This window comes from Biomphalaria glabrata, chromosome 8, assembly GCF_947242115.1.
Source record: "Biomphalaria glabrata chromosome 8, xgBioGlab47.1, whole genome shotgun sequence".
NCBI lineage: Eukaryota > Metazoa > Mollusca > Gastropoda > Planorbidae > Biomphalaria > Biomphalaria glabrata.
Window position 1 is genome coordinate 40,059,112 of NC_074718.1, and position 24,784 is coordinate 40,083,895.

A 24,784-nucleotide genomic window follows, 5' to 3' on the forward strand; every position below is an offset into this window, starting at 1 on the left:
TTTTATTTAGCATTCCGACTTTCCTGCATTGTGAGCAGAAGGTTCAAATAAAGCAACGAGCAGGGGCGTAGCTAGGAATTTGACATCCTTTGGGACTCGAGGCTTGGCCTCTTTTAGGGCCCCTGCATATATCCAATGTAAATAAACACTCATTTGGGGACCCCCCCCTCTTAAGTGTGGGCCCGAGGGGATTTTGAAAATCCCCCCCCCCACCTCCCCCCACCCTGGCTGCGCCACTGGTCACGAGCTGGACTAGCTGCGAGGACATACATTTGAGTGGTTTGGGTGTTACACGGGGATACCGCTACAGCATTGATGGTCCAGACCGACTGAGGGGGAGTCTCTTCAAGGAAACTGTTGACAAATTGTCGGATTATAACCCCAATGTGCATGAGAGTTGATTTTAATTGATTTTGATTTTAATTGATATTTCAATCTCTTTGTAACCGTTTTACATGCTCATATCACTCGTATTTGTTTCCTCTCTCTTTTTCTCTCTGTATTCCTCGCTCTCTTTTTCCTTCTCTCTCTCTTTGCCTCTTTTTCTTTCTCTTTCTCTCTCTATTTCGTTATTTTTTTATTCTCTGTTCTTGGACTAAGACTTGGACACTCATATCCTACTAAAAAAAATGTCACAAATTTAAAGCTCTTTTTTCTTGAATTTACATTCGCGGTAAATTTTAACTAATAACTAGCTAGTACTATAATTCATGGCCTATACATACGGAGTATCTCACAGTTCTCATGGAACATAAATAAATGATACTATGAAGTCTCAAATCACATAAAAGATTTCAAGGGTATGGTGTCACTAGTATGTCATCTGACACAGATGAGTCACATATAACTTAATGTGATTACATAGGTATAACATTCACTTTCAAACACATCAGTGAATGAACAACTTTTCCATAATGTGGACACAATAAAGAATGTAATTATATTTTTTTATAACCATTACTTGTCATATTTGTGGTTTATAGTTTCTGAATTTTTTAGTCTTCCTGTTAATACACTTTCCAATGATATTTCTTATAAGATGACTGGAATCATAGAGAAATAGGCATTAGTGGTACAGTCTATAACAAACGACGACGTATAGGATAGATGTTTTGTTTTTTTTAAAATACAATCTACATCTATTTGTGTGTTGAATCATTTATTGTTTGCTGTTTTTTTTTTTTAAACATTTGGTCCGTGTAAATATTTTGCTCGCCTATTACGTGTGGTCAATAGTTTCCAAAATGATGTGCTTTAGTCACTAAAGTCTGTATGAGTGTGTTTGTGTGGAAGTGATTTCAGCACCTACACAATCACATCCTTAACTTCATCGAAGAAGAGCTTGTCAATCTCATCACACAGCTCCTGAGGATCCACTGTATAGCTGCCAGAGGTTGTGGTGTCAGCATCCCATGTGACGTCCATCCCGGAATTCGACCTCTGGGACATGTTGGATCTTCGCCCAGAAGTCAGGTCTGTGCTCTCCCCGCCGGTGGGGTTGAATGGGATCGGGTGCCTCGTGTTTGGGTGGGCTGAAAAGTTGATTAAGGACTGATTTCGGTGTCCATCCGTTGCTAGGCTGGACGGACTCGGCCGGCGCCCGTTCATGTTAAAAGTGGCATGGCGATTACTTATCACCTCGTTCGGGCTTAAGTTCGGGGCGAAGAGCGGCGAACCCGAAGCACCAGCCATGGTGGTGGGGGCTCCTCCAATGGCGTAGTTCGCCACACGGGGCTGGCGGCCCATGAAAGACGCTGACGCCATGGGCGACAGAAAAGAGCCGACATTCACAGGGTCAGGGTGGATGTTCTGGAAATGAACAGACTTGTTGCTGGCAGCGCCCCTGACGCCAGCGCTGCTGTTGTTGAATACGTTGCTGCTGGTGCTGCTGATGCTGCTGAGGTTGTTGTGTGAATTGAAAACTCGCTGCGAAGTAAAGGATGAATCACCTGAAATGAAGTAATTAATGAATTACTTTGAGATTTTGTTCAGAATATTTATCATGATTTAATTAGATATATTGTTCAGTGCATTACAATGATTAGATGCATAGTTCAGTGGTTTGAAATAATTAGATGTATAGTTCAGTGCATTAAAATAATTACATGTATAGTTCAGTGCTTTGAAATAGTTGGATGTATAGCTCAATGCTAGTGATACAATTTTATATAAATATTCTTCTTTACAACAATAGTGTGATGACTTTTAGATTTTAAATTTTAGTACAGATGTTGACTGCTGTTTTCAAAGGTAACATAGTTAAGAGCCATGAAATACTTTGATGTATAGTTCAGTGCATTAAATACTTTAATGTGAGTTGATATACCTAGATGTTCTGTTATGTAAATTGAAATAGATGTTCTGCTAATCGTCTTGAAATAATGTATGAACAGTAAAGTTCCCCTTTCAGACCTTGCAATCTTTAGGGCAGATGATGTTAAGCTCATCTAATTCTTTGGCCAACGGTTAAAGAGCAGGGTGTCATGTAGCCACCACAATGACCTATCACCTTTACTTTCCTTTACCCATTAGAGTTGGGTGGACTCAGACGCGCCCTTAAAAACCCGAAATTCAAAACTCAGTCTTTACCGAGATTCAAAAGCCAAGCGCTTTACCACTTAACCAACGCGACCACACATAGATGAACAGATTGTATTGGAATATATAGATAAACAGAATACTGCTTATTGTCTTGGAATACATAGATGAACAGAATACTGCTTATTGTCTTGGAATACATAGATGAACAGAATACTGCTTATTGTCTTGGAATACATAGATGAACAGAATACTGCTTATTGTCTTGGAATACATAGATGAACAGAATACTGCTAATTGTATTGAAATACATAGATGACCAGAATACTGCTAATTGTATTGAAATACATGAATGTATTGTTTACTGCTTTAAAATGCGTAGATGTTCTGTTCGGTGTCATGCTATGTACATAGAACCAGTCCACGGTGAACCAAAGCTACATAATAAAAGCTGCATCCTTGAAAAGTCCATGATTTACATGAAAGTGGCTGGCAGTTTTTAATGGTCACTGGTCATCGATTCTGGCCAAGATGACGTAAAGTTTCGATGCGGGATGTGACCTGGCTGGTCTACTGGAAAGGACAGACTGGTTTATGGTCAACCAGGACATTTGTTTAGGGGTGTACGAGTATGAGGCAATAGCTCTTATGACTTATAGCCCATGTGGCTGTTACTAAAGTAGATCAGATAGGATGTTCTCTTGTCTACTGTGTAATAATGTAGCTCACTGATGTATGGTACTATGTTAGTTTATTTAGTTTGATTTAAGCTTCCCATCGGTATTACTGTAAGTAACTTGTTCTATTTTTAGGTTGGGCGAATAGAAGAGTCGATTCAGTATTGAAGGCTAATACTACTAGTAACACAGAGCAGCCGATCTTAAACTCAGATCTGTACCAGATTTGAAATAAAGATGGCAGATCAACAGATGACATAGATGACCTATATTTATCTCAACAAGTAGGCGGGCGACAGACAGACAGACAGACAGATAGTATCTTGGAAGAAGGGCACAAGAGAATTATGTAGCTGTCTAAAAAGTCTTTTGAAAGACTATAAAACTAAAACGAGACTAGATCTCGAGGTCATTAGTCATTAGTCTAGCAAACATCCACTGTGTTTTATTTAACAAGGGTAGTAATTGTTAGTCACGTGATATATGTTTCATAAGACTATTGGTTCATCTGATGGAGTAGTTTCGTTGGGTTGGGTTTGAAGAAAATTAAACTCTTGGAAATTGTATTCAATGCTGTTTGTCTTCAGTGTGTGGAAGTACGTCCGAACGTGTAAATATCACGTTAGTTTAAGAAACAAAGAAAAAAAAACTAATTGATAGGGCCTCTCCCTCTCTCTCTCTCATTCTGTGTGCGTGCGCGCGCGTGTGTGTGTCTCGGAATGAACTTGAGCATTTCTTGTATTTCTTTAGGTTGATCGTTGTGCTGTCCACATGACGCCATCGTTAGTCGTCATCCATAGTAACAGACGAAGCTGCCCTATAGACCTTGAAGGTCTGAAAGGGGGTACTTAACTCTTATAGCTTTAATACAAAGATTATTGCAAGATTAATGAGTTCTGTGTTTAACTCCTTAATCGAGGAATGGGGGTTGGTGTTTAACGCCTTAATCGAAGAATGTGGGATTGATGTTTAAATACTTAATCGAAGAATGGGGGTGGGGGTTTTCAATAAAACTACAGTCACTGTCAGTCAACGAACAAAACTGCATTTGATCAACGTATGTCACGTGACTGCTAAGCGGGAAGACACCTTCAACACTTTGTCTCTGTAATGTTCTAGTCCTACTATACGCATAGGTGAGACTATTTAAAACTCGATGCCCTGAACTTTAGCGTGAGTATTAATAGAAATAATTTCCTCCCTCAAACAGATAAAAGAGGCACGGGTCATCTGCTAGAGGGCACATAAATAAGAGCATGGAAGTCTCTGGGGGGCTACAACAACACAAAAAAAAAGGTTCGCTTGGCTGAGGCAGGACCATCCCGGCCAGACTCTGCCGAGCAATTCAATAATCATACTGGGAGCAGTAAATTAGCGAACGCTAAGGAAGCGCGCCACGCTTAGATCACACGCTCAATCTGGAGTTTTACTCACGGGGGACCTGCCATTAAAATAACCAAAGGGAGGTCATTCGGATGTTACATCCAATCAACAAGGGCGCTAACTCAATGCACAAAGTAACACCATATAGGTGAAGAACTAGCAGGAGTTCTCATATTAAGGACCATGAAGTATTTTACCACAATAAAAGTTTTAATTTTAATCAGCCTCTTTTTCAGGGCGTGAATAACGTATGGTCCAGAGGCGTAGTGAGCAAAACGTGGGCCCGGTTCAAAGTACTTTATTGGCCCCCCCCTCCCCATTTTCCATGACCATCACATAGAAATATAGCCGCCTAAGTAAAAAGAGTGTAATAATAATCTAGTAGGCCTACTTTGAATTCTATAATGTATTACCTAGCTAAAATATCTACACAAACTTTATAGTTGCGTGTGGCGTCTCCCTCTGAGGATGGCGCCCGGGAATCGTGCCCGCCTTTCCCCAAACGGTACCTCACTACGCCTCTGCGGTCGAGAGGCTAAGTACGCTTGAACTTGGCTACCTATGAAAGGGGGCTCGAGGTTCGACACCCGTCTCGAACAGAGTTGTGTTTAAAGGCAGCACGGAAAAACCTTCTCCAAGATACCCCTCCTCTGGCTGGTCCACCAATGAAATTGAACCATACTGCTCTGAGCAAGCTATAAGCATGAAAGTAACGCTATATAAAAGCTATGAATTTTTTTTTTAATCGTCTCTCCAAGTTGAAATCGGATAGTGTATGTACATGAAACGCTCTCAAATTTAATATGAAGTATTGTTCTAATAAAGAGTATCTATATAGTTGAATAGTTTAATCTGTAGATATTGTTTGGTAGCTACTACGGACGAAGAATATAAGATGTTTTGAGAGGTGGATGGTGACAGGCGTCTATTCGGTTAGCCTTTATTGAGTCCAATTGGTTCACATTAAGAATTATAGCTAATACAAATTTCTCTTCAACTACAACACGCGGTGTGGTGGCCTTAGAGGTGACGCGCATGACTGACAAGTTCGAAGCCCAATGAATAGTGAGTACCCAACTTTAATTTCCCTAGTTGAGACGGTTGGGCTGGTCACATGACACCCTGGACCATAGAAACATATGAGCTTAACATGGACTGAAAATGGGGGGAGGGGGGGCTTTTTACATAACTTGTAAAATAAAGTTCCCCTTTCAGACCATACAGTCTATAGGGCAGAAGATGTTAAGGGCATCTGTTTATTTAAACAATGGTTAACGAGCAGGGTGTTATATGGCCAGCACAACAACCAACCGTCTTTACTTTCTTCAACTTAAGTCAGGTAAACATTAGAAATTCAAAATCCCAGTCTTCACCGAGATTCGAACCCAGGACTCCAGGTTCGGAAGCCAAGTGCTTAACCACTCAGCCATCCCGTCTCCTTTTACATTACAGTATTGAGTAAAGCAATGGCATGAAATGGATATTTAAAAAAAAAGCACCTGTGTATAATTATCACCTATTATTTGTGTCTGGGACAGGCTAATATTTAGGCATCCTAGAGATCATGAAAGGAAATTGTAACAGCGAGATCTAACTATAAAAATGTTATAATAATATCTTCTCACATCTTCTCTAGTCCCGTCTTTTAATCCAAACTAAATGAGGACATGCAGTATCCACTGAGTGCATCCCCCTCCCCTGATCCTAATAGCCTGTTCAGCGCCCAGCCCGTCACATGGGCCCCCCCCCCTGGTGGGCACCCTAAAGCGCATTAATACGTCGTAGCTTTAAAGAGGGTGAGCGTGGAGCTGGATTACACGTGCTGGGTTAAGAGGGAGGAGGCTGGATAAGCTGGCGATTATGAGGAAAGCCCTTCCCCTCCCTCCCTCTCTGACCCCCACCCCCACCCCTGCGTATTAGTTCCCTCCCTCAGCTCTTTCGATATGTCTCGAGACGCGACGTGATATGATAGGGGCGACTGAAATTATGGCTGAGCGTTATCGTGTTATCGCCGCGGACTAAGAGATTCAGGGGCGTGTGTGTGTGTGTGTGTGTGTGTGTGTGTGATGTGGGCATTGAGAATGACGGGGGGGGGGGGGTTGATGGAAGAGCGATGCCACCAAATGTGGAAACGAATTTAAAGCCAAAAAGAGCATAAATCTTGAAGTCAGGGAAGATAATTGTGTCAAGAAATTTCAAAGGGTTTAAATCTAATCCAGTGGCGAGACTTTCAAATACACGAGGCAGTCTGGGGAATGTGATGCCGACTAATAAATAATGATAACAATTGTTACGTAGCTTAGTTTGATACAGTCACCAACAGCGGACAACTTTTTATTTTTATTTTCTATCAACAGCTATGCTAAGTCGAAAGTTAGGTATAAAATTTGAGTTTTGACAACATTATTCCATACAGTCAATACCAATTTTATGCAGTCAATATTAATATCATTTGTAAACAATATTGCAATGTAGTCATTATGCATATGCAATTATCAAGGTAGGACGTAATCTTCTTTTTTAAAGTAACGTCTGTATTTATAAGTAGAAGAAGAACATTGATTCGATACAGTCAGCACTACAATGGGATTTGATAAAGCTGGTGGAGAATTTAGATTTTAATATAAATCTTGGTCTATTTGCACAGTAATTAAATGAACTCTTGGTCTATTTGCACACGTAATTAAATGAAGTCTTCGTCTATTTGTACAGTATTTAAATCAAGTCTTGGTCTATTTGGTCTAAATTGCAATTCTTCAATCACAATAATAACAAATTTCACATAAGCTTAACTCTGATTTTGTTCTCATCTTTATAATCACTTATAAAATCAAATCAACACAAAACTACACACAAACACTAAAGTGACATGCTTTCTCTTATTATATATCTCAATATCCCCTTCTCCTTCTCTTATTTATCAACTCAGCTTCTCCCACTTCTGGCCTATTCACTCCTAAACTCATTTCAATCATAAACAATGTTAATAATGTACCCAAAGGATACACTTTTCAAATCATTCTCCCCTAACTTCTACTATGAATCCGCCTCATAACACTCCCACTAGTATTAATTGCACCTGTAACAGATTCTCAATTCTTAGTGTATAGTTATTTCACAATGGCTAAATACCTATGCTCCGAGTAAATTGGTTTGATTCTAAGTCGAAGAAGTATAGTTAAGCTTTAAATTACTTCTAAAACTTACAAATATAAACCTATTTCTTGTTTTCTATCTTCCAGTGTTTCTCAAACGTTTTCCTTAACAGAACACTTCGCACATTCTGAGTATTTATCGGAACACTTTGCTTATTTTTTAGGTAAATTAATTCACATGGTGGCCTACTAGTGAATTATCTCAGTAGTTCGTGGAACACCCATTCGGGTCTCGGGGAACAAGGAATACAGTTTGGGCGACCCTGCTCTAGATTCCACATTTGAAACTAGCTGGCCTAATGCACGTTAATGAAATAGCCAGATTTTTAAACGTTTACATGGCATCGCGTAATATCTCCAGATGGTAATGGTTTTTGACACTTGTGCGTTTTTGGGTGAGTTTTTGGCTGTAAGAATATTTGTGGGTGTGTTTGGGGTGTGCAATTTAATGTCTGGACTCGGTCGAGCTGGTCAAGAGATCGACGATATGGTCCGGCGAAACATTTGGTTAGAACATAATGATTTGTGGTTAATTCGTGGTGGCTGTGGACGGGACCGGTCTCCGTCATTGTAGAACTAGTGTTACAGACTGTTCTTATTACAGTCATTGTATTCTCTGTGTTTAGTTCGGATGGAAATAATGAAAAAAAAATTAGAAGAGGATTTGAACCGTCAAAAAAAGTGATTGTAACGAGTGAGTACAATGAAATAAATGTAATGGATTGGATTAAATGGATTAGGTGAAATGGATTGGGTGAAATGGATTAGATGAAATGGGTTGGGTTGAATTGATTAAGTGAAATGGATTGGGTGAGGTGATTGGATAAAATGGATTGGGTGAAATGAATTGGGTGAATTGGTATGGGTGAAATGGATTGGGTGGAATTGATTGAGTGAAATGAATTGGATGAAATGATTGGGTGAAACGGATTGATGGTTGGGTGATCCATGTCAGAAGACATTAAGGATCTTAAGAGAGTGTGAATATGTTACAACAGTGACAACAGAATGATGTACAGAAATATTTTAATTTCCTGGAACAAAGGACACACAGACTTTGACTTAGTCCCACATACCTGAGTCCTTAGACACCCCGCCGTGGCTTTGGAGCTCCACATCACTGCCGCCCCTGCCGCTGTCGCTGGTGCTGAGGTCACCGCTGGCGTCGCTGAGGTTGTCGTCATGGTGACGGTGCGGGTGAGCAGCCTAAAAGAATTGTAGAGAGAGGCAAAGGTTTAAGAGCTGATGAGTAGAATGCAGTCTTTACCAAGAGATCCGAACACTAAATACTAAAGAGACGCACTTTAGGGGACTGCTAGTGAACGCACAATTAGGACGACATAAATTCAAAGCAAAGGGCTTCCCCAGCGGTGGCTGAGTGGTTAAGCGTTTTGCTTTCGAACCTGGGGTCCTGTGTTCGAATCTCATTGAAGACTGAGATTTTGAGCTTCGTGATTTTTAGGGCGCCCCTGAGTCCACCCAACTCTAATGGGTACCTGACTTAAGTTGGGAAAAAGTAAAGACGGTTGGTCGTTGTGCTGGCCACATGACACCCTGCTCGTTAACCGTTGGCCAAAGAAACAAATGACCTTAATAACATCTTCCCTTTAGAACGCATGGTCTGAAAGCGAGGCTGTATGTTAGTTATAGATAAACGGAGATGTGAAGCTAGGTTTTCACAGGATTGACACCGTTTATTGCAGTGACTGAGACTAGGCTGCACACGTTTTGGATTAACTCTTTCTCTCCTAATAAACGACACCATCGTTGATTTGACCCCAATAAATTCAATTTTTTGATTTTATAAACTTTAATTTTGTGTTTGATAAAAAGAGCATTCATTCTCCTATAGTTCTATACCAAAAGTAACGTTTTCTGATTACAAACAAAAATGTTATTGAAGTTTAATCATAACAGGGTAGAATGTACAAATGTGAAAAAAGAACAATTCTGTCAGAACGTGGAAAATAATTACGGAGATAAAGAGTTAAACATTCACACTCTATAAGCACCTGTTGACTTACTTTATTGTGTCTTGATCTGTGTGTGCATTGCTTCAAACTCACGAGTAATACTATGCGCACAGAAACCCGCAACCTATCTTCTGATCAATACAAATTCTACAGACCCAGATAAGACACCTCTGCAAATCGCTGACCCCTAAATACCCCCTATAGAAAGAAACTATACGGAGAGCTGCCTGATTTGGAAACCACTGCGCAGTTCATCTCGTGTATTGGCCTCGGACTTGTCGTCTGCATGCTCCAACATAACAATGAGAACCAGGAAGCAGAAGAAGAAGATTAGGAGACGTCTACTCAAGTCTACAGCCAGGTCCCTAACAGTCTAAACATGCATGCAAGTGAAGATTTCAAAAAAAAAAAAAAAAAAAGGCGAATCCATAAATAGAAAGCTTTGGCATGTGTGTGTGTGTATGTGTGTGTGTGCGCGTGTGTATGTATCTGATGTGGTGTATGAGTGTGTGTATCAGGTGGGGTGTGGAAAGTATGGACATAATGATCAAAGAATTTGATAAAGCAAAGAGTTGTTTTTTTTTTCACTTTTCACTACTGTAGAATCACATTTTTGTTACAAAGCTTATATCAACTCCCACTCTCTGTCAAGTACTATTTTTGTACATTATTTCTCCTCCCTCACCCATTCTCGGATGAAGTTGAAACTTAACAAAATTATTTATTGTACCTAAATAAAAAAATATTTCTTTTAACTAACAAAACATATATTACTAAAAAGAAATTAACCAATGAGTTAACTAATTATAGGTAATTAGTTATTTTGTTTGGTATCAATTAAGGGAAAGAAATGCTGCTTATTGATAGATGTGGCTATATAAATGGATTTATTCCCCTTATTACTGTATGTATACATTTTTTTTCTACTATTTCCCATCCTCGGATCAAGTTGAGATTTTACCTAATTATTCATAGTTGATGGCATTACGTCAATCAATCACAAAATTGACCAGTTAATGGCTCTATTAGTTGTAGTTATTTAATTATGTTTTTTTTTCTCTAGAAAACGAGAGCTTTTTCCTGCAGTATTAAGATATATGGCAGTGATTTAAATCAGTTTTATTTCAATAATATTTTTAAAATATATTTTCCTTGTTTAGCTCGCTAAGTAATTTTACAATTTCGTTGGTAACAATAATCTTTCAATATGGAGTCCTTGACTTTGTTTATTTCGTCTAGTCATTTTGAAAGAGGCATCCACTTTTCTTACTCTTTTTGTTTAGATTCCATTATATCGCCAATACATATCTACCTATCGCTTTCTTTTCTTTGTATATAATACTATCGTAAACTTTAAAAAAAAAAAGATTATCCTGCACACCGGATACACCAAAGAAGTAAAAAAGGGGGGGGGGGAACAAGCTATTTTTAGGTATCCGCCATTGATGAAAATATCGGTAGCCCCAACGCCACGACGTCCGAACCGTTTCAAGATGCATTCTTTACCTGTCTATTGGTTAGGACGTTGCTGCCCGTAGGGTGGACCTGGTGAAAGTTGAAAGAATTAATGTCCTTCTTAGAGCTGGAACTTTTGTGAAGACTCTCGGCCTGGTAGTGGTTGCTGGTCAGTACGTCGTTCTGAAAGCATACAAGTGAACCAATGGCTAGTGTTATGTCTTCGCCACTACGTCCTGAAGAAGGCACTATAGACCACTAAATCCGAAAAGTCACTTAATCATATAGACTAGTATAGACCAACTATATCCTTTAGAACACTATATCATATCGACCACTAAATCGTTTAGACCACTATATCCTTTAGACCACTATATCATATCGACCACTAAATCGTTTAGACCACTATATCCTTTAGATCAATATATCATATCGATCACTAAATCGTTTAGACCACTATATCATATCGACCACTAAATCGTTTAGACCACTATATCCTTTAGACTACTATATCATATCGATCACTAAATCTTTTAGACCAATATATCGTATAATGACCACTACATCATATCGACCACAATATCCTTTAGAACCCTATATCATATCAACCATATATCATTTAGACCAATATATCAGATCGACCATTATATCCTTTATATATATATATATATCCTTTATGTATATATATACAACTAGTCGACCCACGGCGTAGCATACGCCGCTATTTTGCATGGCCGGCTAGGCCACTGAAACCTATGCGACCACAAAGGGCCCCGCAATTTCATAGGACCCGCGCTAATTCTAGGTGTAAATTATTACATTAAACCATTTTATAAATTATAACAGATTTCCCGCGGCCTCCTGATTTACCAGGAGCTCCTGGAAATCTCCTGAAATTGCAAAATATACGAAAAAGTCCCGGAAATCTCCGGAAATTATTAAAATCTTTTGAAAACTCATATAAATCTCCTGAAATATATAGACAAAAATTGTCATTTTGGGGTGTTATTCAATATGGAAAACGAAATTCCTACGCGCGGTAAAAAAAAAAAACAAAACAATAACAGCATCATGCAATACCCGTAATCGTGGAATCTGGTGAAAGAAGCTTCTCGCGCCTCAAACTAATCAAGAATTACTTGAGGTCAACAAATCTCAAAGATAGATTGAAACATTTGATAATTCTTGCTACTGAGCGTGATCTATGTAGGAAATAGAATTTTTATGATATACTGTAGGACTTCGCTACACCTAAGACTCGTAAAGTAATTCTGTAGGTAGTAAAGAATGAATAAAATCCAAAGACGAATTTATTTTCCAATACAAACTCTTAATTTTCATGTATTATCTGTATCCCTAGCCAAACTTGGCCCGCGAAGTCCGTTTCGCATAGGGTCCCACAATGGTTAAGCCCGGCCCTGCTATTTAGAGACGGGTGAATACAGAGTAAATTACTTCCCCCCCCCCTTTTTTTTTTGTGACTATGGCTATGTGGGTAACTCTAGTCCGACTTGCAGTAATAAAAGAGTGATATTTTCATGACTTCTTGGTGGTGTCCAAACTGTTGAGCCATACACAGATAGATAGATGAGAGTAATTTGTAAAGGACTATCCTGAGTAATATTTCTTTAAAACTAAAGCTAAATTAAGATTATTTTATTAACCTATTGATTTAACAGAAATTAGACGTTTTAATATATACATTTTTGAAGATTATTATATGTGACATAATACGTTTCAATCTTTAGTTAGTCTCGCTAGTGTTAACTTTCATTAAAATTATTATATAATTAAAACAATATTCCCGAATATTCTAACTATTATTGACCTAAATAATAACACATTTTTATATTATTAACAATTGTCAGAATTAACATCATTTTATACATTCTGAAACCATTTTAATTATACCTTTACACTAAGTATTCCATGCTTTCAGGTTAAACTGTAAATATTAATATTAAAAAAAAAACATTCTGTGTTCAAATCTTAAAGAAGACAAATTTATAATTGTGAGATGCTTAGGGTGCCTGACGTTAATTAAGAAAAAGCAAATGCGATTGTTTGTTGTGCAGGCAATATAACACCTTAGTTAACCCGTGGGTCAGAGCAACAGATGACTCCTACATCAACTACCCAATAGATCGTAAGGTCTGAGTCTGAGTACCTTACATTTTTTTTTATAATGACATTAAATATTTTTAGTAGGACAACATGACTGAGTTAGTAGGGTAACATGACTGAGTTAGTAGGGCAACATGACTGAGTTAGTAGGGCAACATGACTGAGTTAGTAGGACAACATGACTGAGTTAGTAGGGTAACATGACTGAATTAGTAGGGTAACATGACTGAATTAGTAGGATAACATGACTGAGTTAGTAGGACAATATGACTGAGCTAGTAGGGTAACATGAATGAGTTAGTAGGATATTATGACTGAGTTAGTAGGGTAACATGACTGAGTTAGTAGGATATTATGACTGAGTTAGTAGGATAACATGACTGAATTAGTTGGGTAAAATGACTGAGTTAGTAGGGTAACATGACTGAATTAGTTGGGTAAAATGACTGAATTAGTAGGGTAACATGACTGAGTTAGTAGGATATTATGACTGAGTTAGTAGGGTAACATGACTGAGTTAGTAGGGCAACATGACTGAGCTAGTAGGGCAACATGACTGAGTTAGTAGGACAACATGACTGAGTTAGTAGGGTAACATGACTGAATTAGTAGGGTAACATGACTGAATTAGTAGGATAACATGACTGAGTTAGTAGGATATTATGACTGAGTTAGTAGGATAACATGACTGAATTAGTTGGGTAAAATGACTGAGTTAGTAGGGTAACATGACTGAATTAGTTGGGTAAAATGACTGAATTAGTAGGGTAACATGACTGAGTTAGTAGGATATTATGACTGAGTTAGTAGGGTAACATGACTGAATTAGTTGGGTAACATGACTGAGTTAGTAGGGTAACACGACTGAGTCTCTAAACACATTTTCTTAAATTGAAATAGTGTGCAACTATCAACTAAGGTCTTGAGTTCAAGTCCAGGTGAAGACTGGGATTAGAGGATTTTTTTTAGGACGTTCTGTGTCCACCAAATTGTATTGTGAACCTGACCTACAGTGGGAAAAGTAAAGGCGGTTGGTCATTGTGATGACCACAGGACACCTTGTCTAATGTCGGTCATTCAAACAGATACGTTTTACATCCGTTCTTTAAGCTACAAATTTCAGAAGTACAGAATGAAAAAAAGAAAGAGAGATGAAGAAATATGGCGGACATATAATGGAACCTAAGAACAAAAAAAAATTATAAGATTGGGAAAAGTAGGTGCGGTGGCTGAGTGGTAAAGCGCTTGGCTTCCGAACCGGGGTCCCGGGCTCAAATCCTGGTGATGACTCAAATTTTTAATTCCGGGTGCTTTTGAGCCCACCCAGCTTTAATGGATACCTGACATTAGTTGGGGAAAAGTAAAGTCGGTTGGTCGTTGTGCTGGTCACATGACACCCTCGTTAACCATAGGCCATAGAAACAGATGACCTTTATATCATCTTCTATATATACCCAAGGTTTGAAAGGGGAACTTGCTTTTTACTTTACTTTAAGATTGGAAAACGTTTTAAAATAGACCATATAAACAAGGTCAAGGACGTCTTATTGAAAGATCGCTGTTGCCAACAAGGTAATACCATTAGCTTTGTCTTGCAAGTGATAGAACTTAGAAATGGATTCCACACTGCTGAACATTACACCTAATTTACTTTTTAGTTCTTTAAAATGCTTCGGTTCTTCCTTATTCTATAAACCGGATACTCCATAAAAGTTTGTTTTTTTTATATAATGGCCTCCATGCTTGAATATCTCCTATAGAACACTTCCTATACATTCCATTGGCTGTAGGGTTGAAACAATGTATTTTTCATCCTAGTCTATATTGAATCCGGTTAGTTGAAACATCGGTTATTCGGATCCAATTCTGAAGTACCCAAACAAATGCTGTTATACAGTTTAATCCGGCTAATCGCACCAGCCTGTTATTAGAAACGAAAGAATCGCTTCCAACGGATTTTACTTTACATTTACAAAAAAACTTAATATCATCAACCCATTGGTGGTAGTCCGATTATATGCACAGTGGTGGACAATTACTACACAACTAGATGGGAGAATAGAGAAAAAAAAAGAAGACAATATGTCTTACCTTTAGCTTATCTCTGTCTGCCTCTACCAGTGGATCATACTTTTCAGATACAACAGGGTTGAAGGTTGTCATGGTTGGCGTCTGATTGATGTTGTTGTCCTCATCCAAGGAGAAACTAACTTCCTTCTTTTTCTTGCTGCACTCTTTGAAGTCATCGTTGTCGTCTGAGACGCCGCTTGGAGACTCCACATCCTGAACCTGGCATGGGTAGAAGTGCCGCACGCTGGTGTCAGCCTTGGTCTCCTCCTGCTTGGCGTGGTACAGCCTGCGCTGCCTGTCCACTCGGCGGATGAGGATGATGGTCATGAGGATGATCAGCGCGAGGACCAGGGTGACCACGATGAGAATGATGACCACCAGGATGTTCCTGAAGCCGATCCCGCCCTCTAGATGCGCCAAGGTGGCGTTGCCTTCAAAGACGTGGATATGCAGGACTGCTTGCGTGGATTCTTGGTTGTGGTAGCCTAGGTCATGGGCCATGACATTAAGAACGTGGACACCAACATCGCTGACGGACAGAGGCCGAGTGAGCAGAACTTTTCCGGAATCGGAGACTATGTCAAAGAACCTGGAGCCGTTTCCCCCCTCTAAGCTGTACACAAGGGCGCCGTTCCTGCCTTCGTCCTTGTCCTTGGCTATTATATTTGCGAATACAGTGTTGGCGCCCAGGGTGTGTGGGATGTGCAGAGTGTAGTTGTCGTCATTGGGGAACATGAAGACAGGGGCGTTGTCATTCACGTCTGTGACCTTCACGTGCACCGTCACAGTGGAGGTCAGAGGCGGCTCTCCCAGGTCGTAAACAATAACCTGGAAGTCGTAGTTGGCTTGCCTCTCTCTGTCAAGATCTCCGGATACCCGGATGTTTCCGTCAAGGCCCACCTCGAAGGGCATCTTATGCTTGTACAACGGTAACATCTTGAAGTAAAAAATGGCGTTCATGTCCGCGTCGTCGTCCGTGGCGGACAGGTTGTTCACGATGCGCCCGCTCTGAGAGTTCTCTGGGACGTTAAAATAATAGACCGGCTCCGAGAATTTAGGCGGGTTGTCATTGACGTCACGCACAGTCACAACCACCGTGGCGATTCCGGTCAGCGCCGGATTTCCCCCATCGATCGCCATAACTGTCAGCTCTCGCCTGGGTCCCTTGACCTTGTCTTCTCTGTCCAGTCCCCTGGCCCTGGACACATAGAGATCTCCTTCTCCGTTTATCCCAAAATCGTTGTCGGACCTGTCTGCCAGCTTGTAGGTGATCTGCGAGTTGATTCCCACATCGTTGTCCGAGGCGTGGACACGCAGAATAATGCTGTGGGTAACAAAAAAAAAAGGGATTAACCATGGAATGTAACGATTTGTAGTTAGTGTTTTACATTAAGTGAATTGTAAGTTTCAGGCAGTGTTTTTATGTTTATTATGTGTAGAAAAGTAATGATTAAAGATCATATAATCATAGCATAATCTAGAAATCTACCATTCCTGGTTTTATTAGACCATAATTAAGAATTTGTCTTGGAGACGTTCCATAAAGGGAAGTCTCGAGTTCGATACTCGACAAAGGTTTTTGATATTTTTAAATTTCGGAATTTTTACGACTCCCATAGCTGTCTGACATTAATTTGGGAAAGTAAATAAGGTTGTCGTCGTTCTGGCCACATTACACCCTCGTTTATCGTAGGCCATAGAAAATCAGATGACCTTTATATTATCAGCCTTACAGATCGCAAAGTCTAGAAAGAGTTCTTTTTTTTTTTTAACTTTATGTGTCTTGGAGATGTGTTAACAAAACTTTACCAAACCACGATTTTTAAGTTAAAGCTTTAAAAGAGAAAAGGATTTTTTTATTTTTTTTGGGGGGGGGGGTGAATAAGAGGGGGTGTTAATACTCTGGCCAGAGTCAGTCCAGTAATAAAGCGTAATAGACATGGACAATAAAACAGATTACTCATAGTAATCACTTGACCCCTGCAATATGTAATGTCCAATATCCTTCTGACCTCCAGGTCATTCTCATATGTATGCCTATATGATCTCTGAAACACAATTAAAAATAATAATATTAATATTTTATAATGATCTCTAGTTGATCGCAGACCAGCTCCAAAGACGTGAAGTAAATGTTTCATTTTACAAGTAATTAATTCCTTCATCATTATGTGGAAATGGACATTTTTTTTTAATATTCTAATTTTTTATTCTATTTTGTTCACTTTGGCATTTGAGCACCTCTCCTCGGCACTGAGGTAAAATATGACACTCTAGATCTTGTTAGGGTCACGTGGCATGAGATCTAAGTGTCACAATGGAGGCTGTCATGTAGTTGCTATAGTAACTGCCACCGAAGCTGCTAATGATGTAACAAGAAACTGTGCCGAGATGTCCAGGGCTGTTGGATCTAAACCAAAGCTGAAACTAATGAGAAACTAGTAAAAAGATGGAGGGGAGTGGGGAGATTACCTGTTGTCCGCGATGACTGGCCCCTCGCTGACGTCAGCGGTGTAGAACAGGGAGTCGAATACAGGGGCGTTGTCGTTCTCGTCCTGCACCTCTACCAAGAAGTTGGCGGTGGCGTTTAGGGGCGGACTCCCAGCGTCAAAACACGTGACACTGACACTGTGAACATCAGAGCAAGAAATGATTTCTCTATGCATGAGATTCCCTTGTTATGAGTTCTTAATTAAAAACAAGTAAAGAAGAATGGACCTCATTCACCAATCGTAAACAAACAAGATATAGCCACGTGATTCTCTATCTCTTCTATACAAATTACGATCTATTTTTTATACACAAAGGCTATCACGTGACAGTTTTTTTTCCCGTTGTTTTATCAATATTATCACGTGGCTCAATGTTGTTTGTTTACGATTGGTGATTGAGGTCCATTGAATGCTAAATCCGAATGGAAGTACCAACGGTATGCAGCCGGCAAAAGCTATCTTGAACCAAGTTGTTTTGGGTAGAATAAATGGATAATATCAACATTGGGAAGCATGACAAGCCAGACTAAGCAAAGCTAATGGTAATGTAAGAACATTAAGTCGATGACATTTTATTTGAGGCGTGTGTTATGTGTGAGAGATAGAGGTAAAACGGAGAAAAAGGGAGACATTAAAAGAGAAAGTTTAAGAATGAGTTGAGAAGAGAAAAAAGTACCTGAAACAGAAGAGAAAAGGAATAGAGAAGACAATTGTGAAGAGATGAGCAAAGGATGAAAGAGAATGTGCAGATCTGAAAAGAGAATGTGTAGATCTGAAAGAGAATTTGTAGATCTGAAAGAGAATGTGTAGATCTGAAAGAGAATGTGTAGATCTGAAAAGAGAATGTGTAGATCTGAAAGAGAATGTGTACATCTGAAAGAGAATGTGTACATCTGAAAGAGAATGTGTACATCTGAAAGAGAATGTGTAGATATGAAAGAGAATGTGTAGATCTGATATAGAATGTGTAGATTTGAAAGAGAATGTGTAGATTTGAAATAGAATGTGTAGATCTGAAATAGAATGTGCAGATCTGAATGAGAATGTGTAGATCTGAAAGAGAATGTGTAGATCAGATAGAGAATGTGTAGATTTGAAAGAGAATGTGTAGATTTGAAATAGAATGTGTAGATTTGAAATAGAATGTGTAGATTTGAAATAGAATGTGTAGATCGGAAAAAGAATGTGTAGATTTGAAATAGAATGTGTAGCTCGGAAAGAGAATGTGTAGATTTGAAATAGAATGTGTAGATCTGAAAGACAATGTGTAGATCGAAAAGACAATGTGTAGATCTGAAAGAGAATGTGTAGATCTGAAAGAGAATGAACAAAAGAGAAGAGAGGAATAAAAAAGAGAGAGAGGGTGGAGGCAGTATTTAATCTGTGAAAAATAGAATACAGTTTATCTAGCCTGTGAGAGAGAGGAGAATCTTTATCCTTTCAGTGAGAGGAGAATACTTAACTTGTAAAATAGAATACATTGTTTAGCATGTGCTATAGATACAATTCTTTCACCTGTGATAAGCTGCCTGCTCCCTGTCCAGACGTTTCGACAAAATGACCTTGTACTGATTCTGATCCATGGCCTGAAGTTCAAACTGGTCACTGTCCGTAGAGCAAGTGACCACACTGTTTGGGCTGGTCTTGGGGTCGGGATCTGATACTGAGAAATAGGCCACCACACGTCCTAACTCGGCCAGTTCTGAGACCTGAGCTGCAAGGTACAGTCACGTGATCTTGTGTCATTATTGTCATTGATAATATTCACAAGCATCTAATGCTTATCAAAGCATTATCTTTAGAAACGGTTCCCCAAATATTATTTCCAATTGGTTGTTTAAAATATGATTAGAAAGTTGATAAAGATACTCAAGTTGGTAAACTTAACAGTCAAAATAATTGGACTGGATTGCACCTTCTGCTACAAAATATGTTGAAACAAAAGTAACATAAAAGACACAATCTTTTCTTTCTTTTAACCAGATTACCATTCATAAAACTACACAGAAAACCCAATTTGATATTCTAAAGTTTCAAACTGCATGCATTTATTTATGTTCATATTTAAACAGAGATCAAACTTTGGAGGGTCTGGGATGTATCCTTATACCAAACCTACCTCTGTGAATTCAACATTGACTCCTTAATATATATCTATTCATATCAAACGAGGTAATCAAATAATTACTTAAACGTTATTAGTAAATGACCTAAACACTAGAACTACTCACATGCTAAAAGTAAATGCCCTAAACACTACAACTACTCACATGCTAAAAGTAAATGACCTAAACACTAGAACTACTCACATGCTAAAAGTAAATGACCTAAACACTAGACCTACTCACATGCTAAAAGTAAATGCCCTAAACACTGGAACTACTCACATGCTAAAAGTAAATGACCTAAACACTAGAACTACTCACATGCTAAAAGTAAATGACCTAAACACTAGAACTACTCACATGCTAAAAGTAAATGACCTAAACACTAGAACTACTCACATGCTAAAAGTAAATGCCCTAAACACTAGAGCTACTCACATGCTAAAAGTAAATGACCTAAACACTAGAACTACTCACATGCTAAAAGTAAATGACCTAAACACTAGAGCTACTCACATGCTAAAAGTAAATGACCTAAACACTACAGCTACTCACATGTTTTGCCTGCTGTTCGAAGCACATGAAGCAAAATGTTAGGTGGACTGTTCCGAGTGTCCAGCACTGAGATGTCTACATATGTCTGGTCAGCTTTGGGTGTCGGACCTGAATCCTGGGCTTGGATGCTCAAACTGAGGACATTGAGATAGCACATTTGGATAGGACATAGATTGGTGGTAGAGATGGGAAACTACGCTTAGATTTTTATCTTAGAGTTGAAACAATGAAGGTCTGTGTGTCCTAATTTAGCAATACTGTTCAACTCTACTGACATGAAAAGCTTACTACAGCATTTTGTCCAGGACCTTTTTTAAGACATAATAAGGCCCTAGCTAAGCTTTACGAGCTATTACAGGTAAGTGCAAAGTATTATATTTAGATAGGCCTAACTAGAGGGGTAAACAAATTAAAGAAGTGTATAGATAGGGAAATAATAAAATTTTGATTTAAAATCAGCATTATTCATCACAAACTCTCTTAATTTTTATGGGGCTCTCAAGAAAGTCGGGGCCTTAAGCTTGTGTAGCCAAAACGTACTTAGTGCACTGATTTTAATCTTTCGCGATAGAGAAATTCTCTAAAAACTCTTTTTGTAGGTAGTCCAAATAAGAAACCTATAGTTATAGATCTATTATTTAATAATAACTGTAGTTTTCTCGCCTCTAAGAGCTTATGACAAGAGTGTATACTGTTTGTTTAAGCATTCATTCCTTGTAGTTGTAGCCTTCAATGAGTATTAGAATGGATGAGTTCATAGATCTACTGCGTGTCTAGAGTTACAATTACTTACCTGTAGGTTCTACCTGCGTATTTGTCCAACGGAGCCAGGGTTCGAATCTCCCCGGTGACATTATTGATGGCGAACATGGAGAATACGTCAAGGTCGTCCTGTGTGGGCAGCATCACGTAGGTCACCGTGCCATTGGGCCCTACGTCCTGGTCTGCGGCCCTCACTGTCACGACCACCGTATCCACGGGGTTTCCCTCGGAGACGTTGGCCGAGTAGCGGCGGCGTTCAAACACTGGGGCGTTGTCGTTGACGTCAGCGATCTCCACGTTAACAGTCAGGGTGCCAGTCAGCCTGGGCTCACCACCGTCCAGCGCCCTGACCAGCACCTGGTAGGAAGGGGTGACCTCCCTGTCCAGGCTGTCGTCCAGGCGTAGCCGTATCTCGAAGGAAGCGGCCAAGCTGCCGCTAACCAGGAGCGTGAATGGGGCCCCCGTTTCCACCGTGTTGTAGGCGATGATCGAGTTCCCGACCCCAGTGTCCGGGTCCGTCGCCGTCGGAAGAAGGTAAGTCGCTCCCGCCCCTTCGCTCTCTGGTATTCTCAATGAAAAAACGTTGGACGCAAAGGCAGGAGCGTTGTCATTAATATCCAGGATGACAATCTTGACCAGGACTAACATGAAGAAGGAGCTGAGGTCTGCCTGAACTGCTGTCTGGACACGTAGCTCACACGTAACTTGGCGCCGACACAGTGTCTCACGGTCAATCCTGCAAAACACAAAGAGGTCATATTAAACATCACATGGTCCTTCCAAGAATAATAATGATAAAAATTGCATAAAATGATTGAGAAAATTCTTTAACTACGGGCCTGTGTTTTTACAAAACGTATATCAACACACTCTGTCTGTCTGTCTGTCTGGCGAAAAGTTTATACACGTTATTTCTCAAACACCCAATCTCGAATCAATCTGAAACTTTTTTTTTTACATGAAACAAATGACTATATATGTAACCATGTTCTTATAATGTAATATACGTTTGTTGTATATATATGATTTAACTTAAGTAATTTCTTTTTCCCGAGTTGCCTGAATCAGCCAGGAAAACCAATGACTTAGCAGAGTTTAAGTCTCTAATCAACATGCATGGCTAGATTAACAAATGGATGCACGTAGAATGTAATTATCTTCTCTTTTGAAGATAAGATAAGATAAGATCCTTATTTTGACTCTAAGATCTGTAGTATCGATGTATGACAGAATAAGAAAACATAACGATAGTAAACCTACTACTTTGGATGACTAGTTTTGATTGTTGCTAGGATTCAAATCTACCACCAGGCAGTAATGGGTTAATTAAGACATAGTTTGACGTTACCTGGAGGCGGTCTTCAGGTCTCCTGACGTCTCGTTGATTGATATGTAGGATGCCTGGGGATTCCCCTCCGCCAGAAAGCTGAAGCGAAGATCCCTGGTGGCCAGACCTTGAACGTAGTTGAACAGAACCGGGTGCTGGACTATGTTGCCGATGGGTTGGTTGATGGGGACCTCTTCCTGGATGCTATACTCCAGCTCGATCTTCTGCGCGCTAGCCTCGGCCATCAACACGACGCACAGTGAGAAAAAGACGCAATTTTTCCAGGCTGAGTGATGAGACATGGTTATCTCCCTTCTCTAGACAGTGATTCCAAAAACTAGGACTGTTTATTACGACGACTGACTTAGATGAACTCTTTTAGTCACGTGACATAACATTATCCACAGTGTCCTGGTTTTGAATCGAATATCATCTGTGAAATAAAATACAAATATAAGTTATACAATGTGTAATTATAGCCTTGATGGAAACAAAGTTTAAAAAACAAACTGTTATATCGGCTTTGAATGTTTTATATATTCAACAAAACAATGTTGGAACTAGAATGGTTGGAAAATATAGCGCAATATCTGCACGGATATATGATGTACAGGATGAAATCTAGCTTCATTTAAAACAAACAAGGTTTTCTACATTCGATCTATTTATAGGCGGCAGCAAATTGTGTTAAGCATTAAGTCATTTAAACTGTGTACACTGTTAGAGGGAACAGGGCGTCTGGAAAACCAAAACTGTTTGGACCGCCTGGTGGTTAAATGACTAACTAGCTGACTGTCTGATTGACTGACTGACGCAAATTTTTCGCAGAAAGAAAGGTAAGTAAAATATTTACTTACAAAATTAAATGACATTCTATTGACATTTCGAAAACAAAACAAAAACAGAAACTACACAATGTCAAGGAGGCCATGTAGAAAGTTCCCAGTTGCCAACTAAATAATGAGCTTAGAGATTTGATTCTACAGTGATTAAAAGTGCACTTCAGTTTAGTTTATCATTTCTTCCTTATTATGCACACCGGATACACTATGTATGTTGCTATACTTAGATTGGCCCATATTGATGAAAATCTCTCATTTGTCAAAGCACAATCACAAAATCGGTATACATATTGTGCATAAAAGCTGAAGAGATTCAAACCCACAAAGATGATGAACATTTTATTCTTTTAAATTCACTTCTTTTTTTTTTTGGTGTGTCAATTTATGAACTTTATTAAAAAAATCATGAAATAGATACAAAGATGACCAGACAATGTAACCTAAAGGAAAGATTCGTTTTCTTGAATGTCCAGTCTACTGCAAAGCTTGATAAATTTCGTACATCTTTTTTTTTTTTCTTTTTTGAAGATTACATTTAAATTACTGGAGACAACAAAAAAAAAGGGAAATAAATCAGCATTGCAGGAGATAACAAAATCAGAAATAATCAGGGCGCCCGTCCGCCCCTCGAAGCATCATGGGCCTCCATACTAGATATGTGAATAGATAACGCAAGTAATTAACCCAATTCAAACTAAAGGAGAATGATTGGGGCACCGTCAAGGGACGTAAGTGAAAGGGAAAGATGTTTAATGGACGTTGGAATCAATCAATTCTCTCCCCTTTGACACAAGTTACGGGCATTTGATCAAATGTGCATGCCAGGGCATCCATCTTGAAGCATAGGAGGTGAACTCAGCTGTAAAACTTTGATAAATCTGGCCAACAAGAAACAAGAAAAAAAAAGCCCACTCCATGGCTGATGTTAAACCGAGACTCGATGAGCGCGAAAACGAAGATGGCGTCAAAACTATTCAATCATTTCATCAAAAAAACTGCAGAAGATTTTTCTTCCCGTCTGCCTCCTTCTCTCCGGCCTGTAAACGTTTGGAGTCGAACATCCAAATGCGGAGTAATTCCCCCCCCCCCCAAATTTCTCAAATGGTTTGTCATAATGACCACTGATGACTTCGTCAAAATATGCCAGGATGTCCATCAAAAGAGACGCGCCTTGTTGACACTGATGTCACTCCAGGCTTTGGATGTGTCAATATTTAAGCTGCGGGGATAGACGTCCAGATTCGTATTGGGCCACGGGGGAAAGGAGGGAGAAAGGGTGGGGGCTGTGATTTGAGGATTTTGTAGAAGACTGGAAGGAAGGTTCAT

General features: G+C 39.3%; 1 protein-coding gene across 1 annotated transcript in view; it reads right to left on the reverse strand.

The window, feature by feature from the left end:
* Positions 1-1,110: 1,110 nt before the first annotated feature.
* Positions 1,111-24,784, reverse strand: part of LOC106075897 (protocadherin gamma-B1-like) — a 49,861-nt gene continuing 26,187 nt past the window's right edge. Inside the window, exons 2-10 of the mRNA XM_056038138.1 lie at positions 22,638-23,049; positions 21,321-22,025; positions 20,528-20,661; positions 19,383-19,581; positions 17,848-18,003; positions 15,397-16,699; positions 11,233-11,364; positions 8,830-8,959; positions 1,111-1,949 (exon numbers count right to left, since the gene is read on the reverse strand). Coding sequence (XP_055894113.1) covers positions 1,306-1,949; positions 8,830-8,959; positions 11,233-11,364; positions 15,397-16,699; positions 17,848-18,003; positions 19,383-19,581; positions 20,528-20,661; positions 21,321-22,025; positions 22,638-22,918 — 3,684 coding nt within the window. The 5' untranslated portion in view covers positions 22,919-23,049 and the 3' untranslated portion in view covers positions 1,111-1,305. The remainder of the gene's footprint in view (positions 1,950-8,829; positions 8,960-11,232; positions 11,365-15,396; positions 16,700-17,847; positions 18,004-19,382; positions 19,582-20,527; positions 20,662-21,320; positions 22,026-22,637; positions 23,050-24,784) is intronic.